General features: G+C 41.1%; 6 protein-coding genes and 1 long non-coding RNA gene across 9 annotated transcripts; 3 read left to right on the plus strand and 4 right to left on the minus strand.

The window, feature by feature from the left end:
* Nucleotides 1-262: 262 nt before the first annotated feature.
* Ns1 (Nucleostemin 1) lies at nucleotides 263-2,398 on the minus strand. Its single transcript, XM_036818791.3, has 4 exons — nucleotides 2,259-2,398; nucleotides 1,061-2,197; nucleotides 588-998; nucleotides 263-524 (listed from the first exon to the last, which is right to left on the minus strand). The coding sequence occupies exons 1-4, from the start codon at nucleotides 2,278-2,280 to the stop codon at nucleotides 349-351; spliced, it is 1,746 nt and encodes a 581-aa protein (XP_036674686.2). The 5' UTR covers nucleotides 2,281-2,398; the 3' UTR covers nucleotides 263-348.
* Nucleotides 2,386-3,679, plus strand: mRpS11 (mitochondrial ribosomal protein S11). Its single transcript, XM_017085853.4, has 5 exons — nucleotides 2,386-2,670; nucleotides 2,731-2,861; nucleotides 2,925-3,025; nucleotides 3,372-3,437; nucleotides 3,507-3,679. Exons 1-5 carry the CDS (start codon nucleotides 2,474-2,476, stop codon nucleotides 3,612-3,614), a joined length of 603 nt encoding a protein of 200 aa, XP_016941342.3. The 5' UTR covers nucleotides 2,386-2,473; the 3' UTR covers nucleotides 3,615-3,679.
* Nucleotides 3,680-3,838: 159 nt separating this feature from the next.
* Keap1 (kelch like ECH associated protein 1) lies at nucleotides 3,839-10,225 on the minus strand. Of its 3 annotated transcripts, none has more exons than XM_036818789.3 (6): nucleotides 10,140-10,225; nucleotides 6,471-6,793; nucleotides 6,139-6,396; nucleotides 5,398-6,080; nucleotides 5,090-5,295; nucleotides 3,839-5,026 (listed from the first exon to the last, which is right to left on the minus strand). In XM_036818789.3, exons 2-6 carry the CDS (start codon nucleotides 6,783-6,785, stop codon nucleotides 4,239-4,241), a joined length of 2,250 nt encoding a protein of 749 aa, XP_036674684.3. In that variant the 5' UTR covers nucleotides 6,786-6,793; nucleotides 10,140-10,225; the 3' UTR covers nucleotides 3,839-4,238. The 3 variants fall into 3 exon arrangements, with proteins under 3 accessions (XP_036674684.3, XP_036674683.3, XP_036674685.3); XM_036818788.3 differs by lacking the exon at nucleotides 10,140-10,225 and adding an exon at nucleotides 7,813-8,080; XM_036818790.3 differs by lacking the exon at nucleotides 10,140-10,225 and having other exon boundaries at nucleotides 6,139-6,418; nucleotides 6,471-6,613.
* Nucleotides 8,211-8,879, plus strand: LOC136117191 (uncharacterized). Its single transcript, XR_010654562.2, has 2 exons — nucleotides 8,211-8,399; nucleotides 8,485-8,879. It is a non-coding gene; the product is annotated as an uncharacterized lncRNA (long non-coding RNA).
* A 228-nt stretch (nucleotides 10,226-10,453) lies between the features above and the next one.
* Nucleotides 10,454-11,507, plus strand: LOC108018317 (lysophospholipase-like protein 1). Its single transcript, XM_017085858.2, has 2 exons — nucleotides 10,454-11,236; nucleotides 11,300-11,507. The coding sequence occupies exon 1, from the start codon at nucleotides 10,526-10,528 to the stop codon at nucleotides 11,231-11,233; it is 708 nt and encodes a 235-aa protein (XP_016941347.1). The 5' UTR covers nucleotides 10,454-10,525; the 3' UTR covers nucleotides 11,234-11,236; nucleotides 11,300-11,507.
* Nucleotides 11,242-12,188, minus strand: LOC108018316 (probable histone-lysine N-methyltransferase set-23). The gene is made up of 2 exons (XM_017085857.3): nucleotides 11,496-12,188; nucleotides 11,242-11,437 (listed from the first exon to the last, which is right to left on the minus strand). The coding sequence occupies exons 1-2, from the start codon at nucleotides 12,148-12,150 to the stop codon at nucleotides 11,286-11,288; spliced, it is 807 nt and encodes a 268-aa protein (XP_016941346.1). The 5' UTR covers nucleotides 12,151-12,188; the 3' UTR covers nucleotides 11,242-11,285.
* Nucleotides 12,189-13,094: 906 nt separating this feature from the next.
* On the minus strand, nucleotides 13,095-15,347 carry LOC108018296 (protein midgut expression 1). Its single transcript, XM_036818786.3, has 4 exons — nucleotides 15,246-15,347; nucleotides 15,093-15,186; nucleotides 13,434-13,637; nucleotides 13,095-13,368 (listed from the first exon to the last, which is right to left on the minus strand). The coding sequence occupies exons 2-3, from the start codon at nucleotides 15,125-15,127 to the stop codon at nucleotides 13,445-13,447; spliced, it is 228 nt and encodes a 75-aa protein (XP_036674681.1). The 5' UTR covers nucleotides 15,128-15,186; nucleotides 15,246-15,347; the 3' UTR covers nucleotides 13,095-13,368; nucleotides 13,434-13,444.
* Nucleotides 15,348-16,139: the final 792 nt, after the last annotated feature.

The following is a 16,139-nucleotide window of genomic DNA, read 5'->3' on the forward strand; positions in this document are numbered from 1 at the left end:
AACAACTTTAAACGTACTCATGAGCAAAGTTACTAGGATGATTTTAAAAATTTCTCCGCATGTAAAATTGCATTGTAAAAAGTCTGATGACCAGGCAAAATACATACAATAGCTTCAATATGATCAAATATTTAATCAGTGCAGTTATACTGTTAAGTTTAAAAAATTGTAATAAAATTTCAATATATTTACAAAAACAATTGAGAACCCGAAATCTATATCATTTGAAATGGCTGAAATCATCCGAAGTAATAAAGGGGCATTTAAACTTTTTTGGAGACATTACACGTTTCTATATTACAGTGTATCATCAACAGATTTATTAAATGATTAAAACTAAGGCAGAATTTATTCAATCACATAATCTTCATCAAAATCGTATTTTTCTGCCTTCGAAGAAGATCCCCCTAAGCTAAAGCTATCCAGTACGTCTGTAATTTTGGATATTTTCTTCTCGTTGCGAACGTTTTGTTTCTTCTTTTGCTTTTGAAGTTGTTTAATACCCTTATTCAGGGATTGGTTTTCTGGAATTAAGATAAAAGAAGGCGTTAATACAGTTCCACGGCGGGATATCCTTCTTTGCTTACCTTCCAACAGTAGACTGGGATCAACCTTCTCCTTTTCTTCATCCAGCTTTCGTTTGCGACCCTTCGCTGGCTTTTCCTTCTCGTCTATGACCACATTTGCATTCAATGATTCGGCAGGACTTTCTTCTTCACGCGGTTGTCTGATCTCGAGTGGACCCGTACACGCAATTTCCATAATGTCATCAGTTTTCACAGCGCAATGCTCTAGAATCTCTGTCTCCATGGACTCGAAGTTCTCCACATCGAATTCGCGGGCCTCGGAGTGTACGATTGAGGCACTAAGGTGTACACTTTGCGCTTCCTGAACTTCCGGAGGCTGTGTGCAGTATTTGATTTTTCCTGTGTTCCAATCGTTGAGCACGCTTCGTGCAGCTGCCACAACATCGGGTACTCCTTTCTTCAGAAATTTACCTATAGATCGAGTAAAAAACAAATTAATATATTTTATACAAAGTAGAATTTAATGCTTTTACCCATTCTGGCTGCTTTTTTGGCGAAGAACTCCTCAAATGTGTCGTAGCTTGTAATGTCGTACATAGTGCAGAAGTAATCCTTGCTGGCGCGCTTCAAAACGCTTTCAGCGATGGTGAAGGGATCTTTCACATCGCCCACGCGCTGAGCATTCTTCAAAACAGCATGTGACTGTTCAGATCCGCCGGTGAACACAATGCCGGGGCAATCAATCAGTTTTATTTTCGAATCCAGCTCCACTTCCTGCATTGACTTGGTCACTCCTGGCGTGCTGCCCACCATGCAGGATCTGCCACGGGTCAGCGAGTTGATAATGGAACTCTTGCCCACATTGGGGATGCCCACAACGCCCACGCGAATCGACGTCTTGATGCCCTTGTTGCGGCAGTAGTTGCCCAGCATGGACATAAGCAATTCGGCGCCAATGCAGACGGATCCCTGCATGGCCTTCTCGGTCTTCATCTCGCGCAGCTTGCGGCGTCCCAGCCGGTTGGCCTGATCCTGTGTGGAGGCCTTGAAGGCGGTGACGGGTCCGCTGCGGCGGAAGTACTTGATCCAGTTGTTTAGGTTCTCGCGCGGCACCAGATCGGCCTTGTTGAGGACCAGGACCAGTCGCTTGTTGCCCGGAGCCCCGCGTACGGCGCGCTCCACCTCGTTGCAGCGGGTACCCAGCGGATCACGTGCATCCACCACTTCCAGGACAACGTCTGCGTTCTCAATGACCTTTCGGAACTCCTTGAAGTACTGCTTCAGGGACTGCTCCTTGGTGACGGCGTTCTTGTACTTCTTGCCGTCCTCATCCTGGGCATCATTCTCGTGCATTATGCCGTGCACAGTGCTCCGCATGTCCGCATCCTCGACCATCGACTCCAGCGACTTGAATTTGCTCTGTTCGCGCTCCACCTTGAAGGCTTCGCGGCGGGCCAAGCGCTCGGCCTCCTGGCGCTGCTTGGCCTCCTCCACCTCCTTGAGGATGTCCTCCTTGAAGGGACATATGTTCGGGATCTGGATGAGCTTCTGTTTCTTGCTGCCCTTCTTGGGGTTCTTCTTGGCAGCGCGACGTTCCTTTTTGTTGTGGTCGCGCACCTTCTTTTCGATCTTGTGCTTCAGGCGACCGGTCAATCGCTTGGATTTTTTAGCTGCGCGATGAACACAAACATGTAGAGCTATACTAACATAAAGGGCATATTAAATACTCACTCTTCAACCTTTTCAGAGCCATTTTACACGAGGATAACCGGAATCAAAACCAACTTCAAACAAGAACACGTGAAAATACTCTTCTTCTTGCTAGTTGCCAGCCACCACGAAGCGTGGCCACTTGTTGTGGCGAGTTAGCCAACACTGCCAGTGTTGCCAGACTGGCGGTGTGATGTAATTTGGTTTTTGTACACCGACTGCGAATTAAATTAAAAATGTCACTTAAAACCGTGTTTTTAAGTGCTCTTCGGAGTATCACCTTGCCAGCTGTGCCCCTCCAGACCTCCAGGATACACACGAGTGCGTGCTGGCGAAAGGCGGAGGACCGCAAGGAAATGCTGGCATCTTTGCCGGCCAAAGACGAAGGAACAGTGGGCGAAAAAACGGTGGACATCGACACACTTATCAACCGGTTGGGAGTTTTTATCATTTCTTGGAACATATAATAATATTTTGACTTATTTAATCACAGCAAGGCCAAGTTCTTCCCGGATGCCAGCACCGCCACCCAGTTATTTAATGGAACACCCTTCAATGAACTGCCCATTTGTAACATTCGGGTTTCGCCCAACAACACAATTATTTCCGTCACGGATCACAAAGGTTGGCCTTCTGAAAGACCATTTATAAAACCTGGATATTTTACTAAATACGTACTACTTTCAGGAGTCCTCCGGCTGATACGATCCTGCGGCATTGAGGGGTTCAAAAACACTCGCAAGGGAACCAACATCGCTGCTCAAGCTACTGCTGTTACCATTAGTGGAGTAAGTTGAATTCCGGAAGAAAGATATTCCAAATAGTCAATAATAAACTTAAAAACTCTTGTTATTGTAAGACCAAAAACATTATTATTATTACCCAAACTACTTTATAGCCTTGTAAAGAGTGTTATTATTTTATTCAACATTTTTTACCGCAGTAAAAAATATCTTTCTTAGCAGCAATGCAATCCTAGGATATACACATCTATAGCCATATTTGTCTATCTGTTTAAACGCTTTGCGAGCTCAGAAAACAAGTCATCATAATTCTCTGCCAATCATATATTATTTTATGTACACCACCAAAATCCAAATTTGTACCTAACGAAATATCGAAATTTGTTTACAGAAAGCCATTGAATTGGGTTGGAAGACAGTGCGAGTGAAGGTCCGTGGTCTTGGCCCTGGAAGAATGGTACGTTCAAAATATAGAGTCACTAATAGATTTTATAGATAATATAATTTGTATTTTATTTTGTTCCAGTCGGCAATCAAGGGTTTGCAAATGGGTGGACTAAACATTGTTTCCATAACCGACAACACACATGTTTCATTTAACCCCCCAAGGCCCCGAAAACAAAGGAGTCTCTAATCTTGAACTTGTTAAGACCTTTGCTTATAAACAAATACAATAATAGTCGTTAAAAACACAGAAAATGATCTTTGAAATGGAATAAATAACATAGTCACGGTGAGTGAAATTCAACGAAATGAATTGAATTATGGCCGGCCGACTTTAAAGTCACAAGACGACCGTAATTTAAAGACAGTTTTTTCATGTCGTGCGATTGACCAAAGTTTCAAACAATTAAATGCTTAAGTTTGTAAAATGTTTTTGTTTTATTTTTTTCTTATATTACTTTTTTCTTAAAAATTACAATGGATGCACATAATTCCTTTAATAGTCCTATTCTAAAAAAAAGTACAATATGCAAGTTAGCTATATGGATGCCTAAAATATACATAAAATACGAAACTTTCCTTCCACTAATCAACTATTAACCCTAATCAATCTTTATAAAATGGGCTGACGAGCGCCAGTTATGTTATGGATGCCATAAAAACTGTTTGACTAAATATCACCTAGCGAACACACTAGCAATATACTTCAATGGAATGCTACTTCTCAACATGGAATTCTAGGGGATACGATCAGGATTTGTACAATGAATGATGTTTTTGGTTGTGGCTAAGCGTGAGGTTCGGATTCGTATTGTCATGTGCTTGCCGAGGTTAATTTTCGCAGACGACCTTCGATGTGATTGTGAAAAACTTTCGCTGCTTTGCTAAGTATACAGGTTTTTCGCGCTTTGTCGAACTTATGCGCTATTGGCGCATCTAATGGACTTCCCTCTCTCTGAGGCGAGAAAGGCCTTGGTGCAGTTCTTCGAAATCTTTCCTGCATTTTGGCCCAGGGGCAGCTTGGATTGGAGAGCTCCTCTGATTTGATGGCGGGGATTTGAAAACTATGTCGTTCTGGAGGGATTTCTGGCTTAATATCTATTTCAGCGTCACAATTATTGCATCCGCTCTGCCCGAATGATGTGTGAAACTGCATATTGGACGCGGTTCCGGGATAATGCGGACTGCCACCGCCGCACGGATTTTGTGGTGTGTTCCCGTGCCTTCCCTCGTCGTTACCTCCTTCTGGCTGTGTAGCGTCGCTCTCTTCGTAGTCCATAAACGTGGTGGAACATGCTGGCTGATAAATTACCGCCGACGCATGACCAGATCTTCCCGATTTCAGTGGCGTTCCCTTCGTCCAGGTGTTCGTTCGCGGATCGTAGACTTCAACGATGGACAGGAAGTTGTTGCCATCAAATCCACCGATTGCGTACAATTTTCCGTCCAGCGGAGTTAGCGATAGAGCACTACGTGCGATTTGGATTGGCGCTACCATGTCCCAGGTGTCGTTTTCGGTGTCATAACGCTCCACAGTGGCCAGTTGCCGGGTGCCGTCAAAGCCTCCTACTACATAGATGTACTGGTTAATTGCCGCCACACCTGATTGTAATTAATTTGGAATTTAGTTGGAAAACAGATAAGAAGATGGTTAGTCATTCTTACCGGCTCCACTGCGACCCGTTTGTAGTGGTGGCAGAAAACTCCACTCATTGTTTTCCGGATGATAACACTCCACACTGCCCAATCGCTCGTTTCCATCAAATCCTCCGATGGCATAGAGCAGCCGATTGACCACCACCACCCCCACACCCAAACGCTTGGCATGCATCGGCTGTACGAGGGTCCAGCGATCGAGTTCTGGGTCATAGCTGGAAAGGATTATAGTAGTGGATAAATCGATAACTTAATTTGTATAAACCAAAACAACTGATTGAATATAACTGATCTCTTTATAGTTAACTAATACTCACTATTCCACTGTGTTGTGGTACTCCATACCCGCGGATCCACCCACGGCGTACATCAGCTCGTCCATGACGGCCACGCCCACTCGATGGCGCGGCACGGACATTGGGGCGCAAGGACGCCACGTTTCGCTAACGGCACTGTACCGATCCACCCAATCCGAATCGTAGGAAGATCCAATGTTGTTATTCCTACCTCCAACCGCATAAAACTTTCCCTTGAGGAAAGCGGCGCCCAGGCCGGATCTTGGAATGCGCAGGTTTGGCAGTGTCGTCCACGTCTTGTCGTCCACATTGTATGCCTCCAGAATGTCCAGTGAGTGCCGGAAGAAGCCGCCGGCCACGAATATCATTCGTGTGGTGTTGGGCGTCCTCTCCTTAACACCCGGACACTTGTGCAGCGTTAGGTCCTTGAAGATCTTGGCTAAATACTCCCGACAGGCGGGCACCTTTCGCAGAACGTCACAGTTTTTCATCTGCTCCTTGAGGAAGTTGGGCGTTAGGAACTGGCAACGCACGGCGCCCAGGATGTGCTCCATTTTACAGTGCCGATTGTCCTCGTCGTATTTCACCCACTTAAGGACAGCATTGTAGACCTCTCGCTCCTCCTGCACATTAAGTTCATCCCTTCGGATCAGGGCTATTAACTGATAGGCCGAAAGCTGGAGGAACTCCTCCTCTTGGCACACCTAAAGGAAAATCAAAAGTTGTAATTCTCTGGATAAATTTCCATAAGAGATTACTAACCTGTGTAAAATTCCGCTCAATGAACACATTCGCCTTCTTTTGCAGCTCAACGCAGCCGTGTTGCTCTGCAAAGTGGGCGATGCCAATGGCATTCGTGGGGTCCAGTTGGCGCTCCAGGAAGGCACAGCAGGCATCGATTACGTTTGGCACTTGGAACATGGTTGCCGCCGGCAGCAGTTGGCACACCGTCACCTCAGTCACACGGATCTGGCCGGTGTACATGAAGTACAGGATGCGGGCCATGGCCGTGGGACAGACCTGAAAAAGCGAAACGGACGAACTGTTCATCTATTAAACCAACCAATTAAGGGCCGCGCTTGAGCTCAACTTACCCCCTGGAGTTGGACGCGCGACATCTCCGACTCCTTGAGTCCGCCCGTGAACATGGCCTTGAAGTAGGGCGATGCGGCGGACAGCACCACCTTGTGGGCGGGAAAGAGTTCCTTCTTTACTTCGAGAACCACGTCCGTGAGCATGCCATGAGACCGCATCATGTACATCATTTTCAGGGCCTCCTTGGCGTAGTTGGACATGCAGAAGGTCATGTCGTCGTCCGTGGCATCGTGGTCATCTAGGGTCGAATGCACCGATCCAAACCGACCGCCACAATTCGACGAGATGGAACAACTTTCCGAAGTGTTGTTCATCTCAGCCTCTGGAAGAAAAAGACAGAGAATATTTATATAATAACGGATTTATTAATGTTATTATATTAGCTTTATTAAAAGTAATTAAACTTGAAAATTTGTATTCCGGAAAATATTACCCCTACAGACGTTATTTTATTAAAATTATTTAGTTATTAAATATGAATTTAATGACATATTATATATTCTGCTACTAGTTCGAAACTTGCATACTTTACAACCGGGCCCTGTAACCCTTGTACCCCATCCATCGCAAATAGATCGACAATCAGCTTAAGCTATATATTCTATTATGTTATCTAATCTGTTGTGATTTTGCAAAAAAAAATCCAAGATGGCACTTTAAAGAAATCCTCCAAGTGTGAAATGACGTACGATTTTAGGCTTATTTAAGATAGCTGAATGGTGTGATACTTTAATACGTTCTAGAACTTAAAGGGATTATTTACATTTTGAATGAATTGAGTATTTTGTTTTTAAATTGTTAGTTTTGGAAAAGTTTAGTATTAGAGATTTACTGTTTCTCGATAGGAAAACTATCCCGATAAGATTAAATTAAATGGTTTTTAGGCCTATAAAGAACCTGTAAAAACAACTCATTTAGTTTTTCAAGTACACTCTTCCGAGCGGGTACTATAATCCAATGGGAATTTGCATTGTCACGACAAACCAGTTTCCCCTTACTCTTATCTTCTATGATTATATCCAAAACGACTTTCACGGCTGGTTCTAATTATTCAAACACACGCCCGAATGCAACTAAATTTAATGCTGTTTCACTCCATTATATTTAACATCTCACGTTCGCCTTTGGGTGATTTCACTGTATAACAATCTAGAAGCGTTTCAAACATTTTCGCCAATCATTGTGGGCTGTTTTAGAGTGTGGGACCCGCCAGAGAACTTGATTCGCAATGTGCACCGTCATGATCAGTGGTTTTTTTTCCCCAAAAGCCCGGGTAACAAAATTATCTGGCAAACTCGTTGGGAATTGAACTGTAGACCCATCGTAACATCCAAAACGAACCTTCTGGGGGGCAGGAGTACATCTTGTGGGTGGGCATGTCGGAGATGTGACTCTCGTACTGCATGGGGGAATGCATTTGGGTTTGCATTTTGGCAAATGAGAATCCTTGAGGAGATCTTTTTTTCTGGTTTGGCACTTCACGAGATACGGTTCTTAGTTATTATAATCAAACTCCACCCGCGATAATGGTAACTTGCAAACAAAGACTGGGTGAAAATGAAAACGCACGATCAGCTTTTGCTCCGTAAATCCGCTCCGGCGATCATGCGTGCGCCTTGGAGAGAGCCCGTCAACTGACTGCTATGTGGTCTGCTCTAGCCATCGGGAATTGGACTCGAAAGCCCCATAGACCCCAGAGACTTATCTCTCGGATGGCGGGGAGCGTTACAAAGAGCGCTATCATGCTTACATGTGACTCGGTTCTTTTTGGACCCTTGCTTACAGGTGAATACTCCTTGTTGGGGCGATAAAAAACTCCACAATTATGCACACCATGAATGAACGCACGATTTTTGGTCCGTAACGATGATGTTCACAAATCGGTACCTTTGGTAAACACAATTGTCTGTCATGATTTTCAGTTTCAGGTGAGAAATGTCTAACCTGCCCAGCAGGTTTTTTAGGGGATCACGAATTTCCAATGTTTAATTTACCCAACTAATTAATTTGCAGGGTAGATGTACGGCTATACAAAACTTTGGAAAACTTTACGCGCGTCATCCAGGCATTTAGGAATTTCGTTTCGTTAAAATGATAAGTTAAATCTGTTTAAAGTCCGCCCAAAATCAACAAATCGATGCCATCAAAAAAAAGTGAAACGCCCTATTAACAACATAATATCATAATTCTGTTAATCAATTATAAGGAATATATTTAAGTAAAAATTTTGTTCCCTTTTGCAGTCTATAATGCCTATATTATTAGTAGTTTAATAATGATTGGCGGGTTTTCATAGTATTTCGTTTAAGAGTTTAATACCCTCAAATCTGACTGTATTTCATATCTGATAAATCATTGTTACCAAGCAATCAAATCATGTCAATAAATTTAGACGTATTGAGTCATGACGCTACGCACACATTTATGTTCCCTGAACCTGAAAAAATTTCCCACTTATTTCCTGTTTATGAAGATATTGTCTTGTTAAATAATCATGATGATAGAAATATTAGTACTATCATTTATATACAAATCATAATAAAATGATGTACTATTTAACTAATTTTAAGTTTTACCGTCTGTATTATTGTTTCAAAGTGTACCGGACCAGAAACAATTTTAGGATACATGTTGACATATAATTTTGAAATAATATGTATTTATGTAATATTGATTCTAGTAATATCAGAACCGAAAATTATAAGATAATTCTTACAAAAATGCTTAAAGATCCATTATGGGTCAACTATTATTAGATTTTAAATAGACAGGTTTCGGAAAATATTATTTTTTCAGTGCAGTTATTTCACGAACCTTGTATCTGAATCACTAAAAAATAAGATATGCATACATATGTGTGTTTGTAGCTCTTGAAAAAAAGGGGCTTCCCTGAATACACCAATCTCGTGATCAATTAATTACCCAGCTGAAATTCAGAAACTCCAATGTGTGGGAAATGGATTCTACTCTTCGTTTATCAAAGTGCGGTTTAAAAATTACCGCGTAAAGTGAGGACGGGTTGGTTAATGAATGATAAAGGCAAAAACTTGGCGAAATAGTGCCGAATCATGATGAGGAGGCAAAACCTTATACACATTCTCCGTATGATTGTGTAGGTGAAAACAAATAGCGTAATCAGCAGGGAGCGGGCTTGTGTGAGTGCAGGTACCGTTGAACTTTGCTTCCACATAAACAAATATTACTCACTTACAATCCTCTCCCTGTCCCCCTCTCACGCACGTACGAATGGTACACAGTACATGCATGCCATTTATGTACATACGCACACCCACACTTCCAATGCCATGTGCCAAACAGCTGATGGAGGCCATGGAAATGGAACTCACGAAGAAGGCCATTGATTGTGATTGTGAAAAGGCCACTTTGTTTTAAGAGATTACTGCAATGCGGAGCAAACATTTACACTGCATCTGCATCACCAGGGAACTCAAGATCTCACAGATACTGTGTACATAACCACGCATATAAGCTGGGAAAGTGCACCGTAAATTTCTCCCTTTGTTTCATTGAAGTTTTCACTCGAAGGTAACTAACGCTCGTAGGTAAATGAAAACGTTTGTAATCGGTCAACAGACCTAAGCTAATTTAAAGCACTCGATGTGCTATATTTTATTTACGGTTTTTATGATTTATTTACTGCTACTCACAACTTTATTTATTTATTTTTCACTTGCCACTCCGATTTTTTTCTCCTCTTTGCGAGTGTTGGTAAACGCTCACCTGTTTACATGCGAGATTTCAAGGGTTGCCAGATGGTTAGAAAAGGTTGAGGTTAAACAATGAAATACTTAATTTTAAACCTGATTGATATAATCAAAAAACATTTCCTAGGCTAATGCAGACAAATATAAAAGAAATGCGAAATTAATATCCACGAATTTATTAAATTTAGTAAAGAAAATGAAATGTTAAAATGTGTCATTTATCAACAGCTGATTTTTAACACCTGTTTTTGTCTTAGCTGGTCACACTGCTGCCCTTTGGAATTCCAATCGTGCAATATTAAAAATACTTAACCAAAGGTGAATTAAAGATGAAGCCGGCCTTGAAGACGATCAATGCCACAGGAAAACACACCGCCTCGGTGATATTCTTCCATGGATCCGGCGACACGGGCCCCAATGTACTGGAGTGGGTGCGCTTCCTGCTCGGCCGGGACCTGGAGTATCCGCACATAAAGATCATCTATCCCACGGCCCCCAAGCAGAAGTACACCCCGTTGGACGGCGAGCTGTCCAATGTTTGGTTCGACCGCAAGTCCGTGAACATAGCCGCCCCGGAGAGCAGGAAGAGCATGTCCCAGTGCTATGATGCAGTCAATCAGCTCATCGATGAGGAGGTGTCCAGTGGAATCCCACTGAACAGGATCATCGTGGGCGGGTTTTCCATGGGCGGAGCCGTGGCCCTGCATACGGGCTACCACTTGAGACCCAGCTTGGCTGGCGTATTCGCACACTCCTCGTTCCTAAACCGGGGCTCCGTTGTCTACGAATCCCTGGCGAACAACCAAACGGATTCCCTTCCCGAGCTGCGAATGTTCCACGGGGAACGGGATACTCTAGTGCCACAAGACTGGGGCGTGGAGACCTTTGAATCCCTTAAAAAGCTGGGAGTAAAGGGCACATTCCATCCACTGAGAAACACCCTGCACGAACTGAAAACCGCCTCTATTACAGATCTTGAGAAATGGATTCAGGAAAAGCTGCCTCCGCTGGAAAACCAAGTGCCAAATAAGCTCTGAATGGCAAGTATTTAAACAGACTTATAATCGAATCATCAGAATAACTTATTTCTTATTCAATTGCAGTGTTTGGCATAAATCCCGTGCAATTTGGAGCGGCGCAGAGGCAAGTCTTTCCATATGCTAACGTTTTATACTGCCCCTCTCCGCCGTAATGAAAGCACATTTCTTCCTGGGCCAGAATATCCCGAGCAGCAAAAATACCTAGGGATAAACGATATATTACTCCACAAGTTGGAGCAAAGCAAGCAATAAAACTAACCTATTTTCGGTATGGGACAGTCTATTCGTACCGCTGCTATGTGGCAGTTTGGTTGACAGCTGTGGTTTAGGTAACGCCCGATGTTCCCACGTCTTGAAGGATCCACGATGGTCACCTGCTGCTTTGTTTCGCTGGTGTATTCATTCAGAACCAGTACATAGTTCATCAGGCCAAGTTCTTCATTAATCTTCAAGCGTCTTTTGGCCTCAGATGCAGTCAAAAGTTCTCCGGCATATTCGCATATGTATCCACCTTCTGGAATGTTTATTGTAGTTCGCAGACCTTTCGATCCGTATACTGGAGAATCGAATATTTCCAGATTTTTCCTTGGACCGTACTGCACAAGTCGATTGGAGCAGGAGTTTCGACTGCATTTGCATAAATCATTGCACTCAATGACGGGATTTGAGAACTTTTTTAAAACTAGTTCTATGCCGTCCTTTGGGTACTCATATTGACCTCCATGGGGACAGATTTCACTCTTTTCACAGGCTCCATTGCATTGGCATTGGTTTAGAAGAACAGAATTGTACTCATCCGCCAAACGTTCAAAATCTAAACTGTCATCGCTGGGCATTAACACAGATTCCAATACATACTCCAGACTATCTGGGTGCTCATAGTCGTCATTAAGAGCTATTTCAGATCGGTTCATTTGAAGGATTGTTTATACTGAATTATTCTATATTTTCCTAATTTTATGGACCCTAAAGCGATTTTGTAATTCCGGAATTTGGGACTCTATTCAGTCGGTCACACTCTAAGTTTAAATTTCTGTTTAATTTAAAAGAACATTTCCCAGGGAAAGTATTATATATTTTTCTTCACTAGTTATATCCCTGTAACTTTAATGTAACCGTTTGATTTTGGGAGTTGCCAGACTTCCAGAAAAAGGGGACTCCTTGCGGTGACCTCCCATTTCCCCTGCGTGTTGAGTTTCCACCGCTCCACCATGTTGGATTTCCCACTCCGCCATCGTGTTGGGTTTCCATTTCGGAGCGACGAAGGGGCTGATTTGGATCCAATCGAAGTTGTCGAACGATTGGCAGCACATCTGAACTTTATGAGAGCCTGGTAGAAGTTCATCGAGTCGATGGCTTCGAAATGGTTCTGAATATATCGATTTTATTGGAGATTGCCCGCTGGGCTGAGGGACATTGTTCTGATTGCAGGTCCATGGAATCTGCACTTTAGAAAGTACACTGTTTTATTTTTATGGCAATGTAAATGTTTATATTTTCATTTGGGATTGACCCTTTGAAAAGGGGGTTCACCTATTATCTTTAGCTTTGATTTTATCAAAAAATATTTTAATTTTTTTTTTTCACAAATTAACGCTATCACAGCCGTCTTTTCGTAAAAAAAAAATAATGTACCCCCATGCCCCATATTGGTCGACAATGCTGTTTTGATGGTCATTATAGAGGTGCGCTAAAATAAATATTGACAATATTTAATTTTTATATCCGTTACTCGTATTAGGCCATTATTTCATAAAATTTTTTAAATTCGGAAAAGCATAAGACCCCTCCCTTAAAAATAGAATGCTTACCCAATTAATTTAGAGGGTATACATTTTTTGCTTTAATTGTAAAACCATTTTTCAATTTATTCATTCTTTATTGTTTTTTTTTAATTTAAGCATCATAAATATTTAATCATAAAATTGTTTTGTGTTGAAACATTCTATTAAAAGGAGATTCACAATAATAATTAGAGGGGGTGTAATATTTATTTGTACTGTTACTAAAAACGTTTAACAATTATACTCCTCTAAAAGGCTCCGGCGGTGTTTCTTTGTGTAAATTGGTGGCAATTAATCTGGATCAATGGAATTATGCAAAGCTTGGAACATTTTTGAATGCGAACTTAACTGAAATTATAAAATTTTTGAGTTAAAAAAACATTGTTTATGGTCTAGAGTTAGTGAACACATACCTTAGTTGATTTTATTTGCTTAAGGCATCCTTGATTTTATCGAATCCTGACTGGATGTTGTCGGTTACTTTGTTTGTGTACTTAGTAACATCGTCCTCCTTCTCGTAGTAGTAAATAAAGTAGACGGCCAATCCGACCACAATGATGACCACCAAAAATGTACTGATCACTGAAATAAGCACACTAAGCGCGCAGTTGAAGCAGCTGAAAAGATAAGAGTACATTTATTAAATTTTAGTTGTTATTTTATAAAATAAAACTACTTTTAAGAAATTGTTTATTTTCCCAGAAACGCGATAAAGTCATTGTCTATATGTTATACATACATCCCTCACATTCTTTAAAGAATTTTCAAATGAGATCACCATCAGTTTATATGTATTCATGAATCATTAGTACTTTAAATGTTCATGTGTTTTACACATTTATCAAAATGGAAAATAGGCTACAATTATATTTTAATTAGTTCTTAAATGGTCATCGTCAGTATAATGGCTCTCATTAGCCCTAAAAGCTGAAAAACGAAGTCTTCTTCTGGCAGCACATATAAATGATGCAATACTTCCGAATTAATTACGCATGAAAAGTTGTCTAATAAAAATGCACCCCAAATAACATTTGTAGATTACATTTTCACCCCCATCAGGAAGTTAGCTACCACTTTTTGAGGGCCAAGAGCTGGCATTCCAACGGAAATGCGAAACCGGCGACGAGCTGCCGGTTGTTGGCTAAAACCAATGGGGCGGGGTCATGGCGATTCCTGGGGGTAGATATATGTGTTTAAGGAATAATTCCGTCGCGCCTCGATGGAGCCAGGACTTTCTGGAGCCAGATGGTATATAGGCAAAAACTAATGCGACGCACTGCGAAATGCTCGACATGACCACATTGTCTGTTTGTATCTTTTAGATACGCAAATACGCGGGCTTTCAATTGTGGCCACTGTGCGCGTATATGAACAAGCATATAAGTGTATATGGGTATGTATAGATATGTGGCTTAGGGAAGCGTGAGCTGGAATAATAATAAGTAGTCTTCTGTGGATACGATACCATGTTGCATGTCATGTACGTATTTTTTTCACGACAACTATGCGTATGATTCCATGGACAATTAAGTAATTCATTCTGCCAGCTGTATGTATGCGATGATTCGCCATCGAAAGTGGAAACACTTTTCAGGTAGAACGGATCTGAGTACCTATAGATTCTCATGCGGTTAGTTTGTTTACCTGCTCTCATTGCTTTTATTTGTGATATGGAAACCTGTATGTATAAGAGTCGCAAGTGAGAATTTGCACCGGGGATTCCAGTTTTCTCTGAATTCTGCTTCCGCTTTAAAATTGCATTGTTCTCTTGCAGTATTATAAATAAATACAGCTCCCCTGGGAGCACTATTTCTTTATACAGATCTTTTAGGAGTCATTAAAATATGTATGTAAATAGGAGGGAACTTTAGCTATCAGGTGGTTGCACACTTTCTTATCTTATTTGCGGTCTTACTCATGGTTCCCGATTTATTTATAATTCTTGAGCCATTTCTACAGTCTTCTTAATGGTGTTTTACTTATAGATGGTTGTTTACACTCGGAAATCTCTCTTATCTTAAACTTACAAGATGCTAGACTTTTGTAATGCTAATCTATTTAAGGCAACTTACCAGCAGGCTACGTTTCCGGCTAGGCACTTGCACATGTTGCTCTTCTTTTTTGTTGGAAAGATGTCTGATCAAAATAAACAACTTCGAGTATCGTCTGCAATTAAATATATAATGAGAATTCTACACCACCCTCGGGGAAGCCATTCAACTCACAGTCAACCGCTTTTGCCGACAAAATTTGTTTAACTAAACCGAAAGAGAATGAGTTTATTTAGCGTCCCAGTTCGGCTCGAAGTCTTCTCTGCCATACAAGTTCGACGTCGCACTGTGGTGAAACTTCGTGAAATTGTTGATAAATAATATTTTGAAATGTCTTCTTTTCAATTTTTTGATGTTTATATCTATATTTTTTTATAATTATGTATTATTAAAATTTCGTAATATTTTATAACGTTGATAACCTTGCAACCATAAATGGTTTATAGCCTTGGAAAAAAATTTTATTAAGCTTACTTCATAAATTTAAAACATGCTGACTTAACTTTATATCCTATTCCATTTAATGACCTTTATAAAGTTGAAACTGGTTTAGTGTCGCATTTCTAACTTATAACTCCAATACCAACTTTGGTTGTGACTTCGCTCAAATGTTCAAGGCAGTAGAAGAGAATTCTTAAGTTGAGGGAGAGAGTTCTTAAGTTTGTGTTTTCTTTGTTTTTCTGGGGTTCGCAAAGAAGTACTTAATATGAAAAGCGTGAATGCTGTACGCACTCCTCTCGTCTTAACTTCTGAGCTCTTATACAAACATATAACAGTCGGGGTGAGAAGTTGAAGGGAGCGTGAAGAATATAAACCCATTAAAACTAACCCTAGATGTTTGTTTGTAATCTTTAAGGGGGACTTCTTTATAGCAAACAGAAGAAAAAAATTGAATATTTATCATTAAAAACATCTGTAAGAACATCATATCAATTCTGACCTTTTTAACATTTTAAAAAATACAAAATAAATAGTATTATAACCATTTCCCCATCGGTAAAACTTCATCAAACCATTTAAATTAGTTGGTGTAAGGCCAGAACTCACGCTAGATTTTATTTTGCAGAT

This window comes from Drosophila suzukii, chromosome 3 (assembly GCF_043229965.1).
Source record: "Drosophila suzukii chromosome 3, CBGP_Dsuzu_IsoJpt1.0, whole genome shotgun sequence".
NCBI lineage: Eukaryota > Metazoa > Arthropoda > Insecta > Diptera > Drosophilidae > Drosophila > Drosophila suzukii.

Bases quoted from the DNA above. Each gene is read 5' to 3' on its own strand.
- mRpS11 (XM_017085853.4), top strand. From the start codon at position 2,474: ATGTCACTTAAAACCGTGTTTTTAAGTGCTCTTCGGAGTATCACCTTG. The intron at 3,026-3,371 runs GTAAGTTGAATT...ATTTGTTTACAG, and splicing joins CTGCTGTTACCATTAGTGGA to AAAGCCATTGAATTGGGTTG. The intron at 3,438-3,506 runs GTACGTTCAAAA...ATTTTGTTCCAG, and splicing joins GTCTTGGCCCTGGAAGAATG to TCGGCAATCAAGGGTTTGCA.
- Keap1 (XM_036818788.3), bottom strand. From the start codon at position 7,900: ATGCAAACCCAAATGCATTCCCCCATGCAGTACGAGAGTCACATCTCC. The intron at 6,794-7,812 runs GTTCGTTTTGGA...TTTTTCTTCCAG, and splicing joins GTACTCCTGCCCCCCAGAAG to AGGCTGAGATGAACAACACT. The intron at 6,081-6,138 runs GTTAGTAATCTC...ATTTTCCTTTAG, and splicing joins TTGAGCGGAATTTTACACAG to GTGTGCCAAGAGGAGGAGTT.
- LOC108018317 (XM_017085858.2), top strand. From the start codon at position 10,526: ATGAAGCCGGCCTTGAAGACGATCAATGCCACAGGAAAACACACCGCC.
- LOC108018316 (XM_017085857.3), bottom strand. From the start codon at position 12,150: ATGAACCGATCTGAAATAGCTCTTAATGACGACTATGAGCACCCAGAT. The intron at 11,438-11,495 runs GTTAGTTTTATT...GTTTATCCCTAG, and splicing joins CTGTCCCATACCGAAAATAG to GTATTTTTGCTGCTCGGGAT.
- LOC108018296 (XM_036818786.3), bottom strand. From the start codon at position 15,127: ATGTGCAAGTGCCTAGCCGGAAACGTAGCCTGCTG. The intron at 13,638-15,092 runs GTAAGTTGCCTT...TTATCTTTTCAG, and splicing joins GCCGGAAACGTAGCCTGCTG to CTGCTTCAACTGCGCGCTTA.
- Ns1 (XM_036818791.3), bottom strand. From the start codon at position 2,280: ATGGCTCTGAAAAGGTTGAAGA. The intron at 2,198-2,258 runs GTGAGTATTTAA...TTCATCGCGCAG, and splicing joins GGCTCTGAAAAGGTTGAAGA to CTAAAAAATCCAAGCGATTG. The intron at 525-587 runs GTAAGCAAAGAA...TCTTAATTCCAG, and splicing joins TCCCAGTCTACTGTTGGAAG to AAAACCAATCCCTGAATAAG.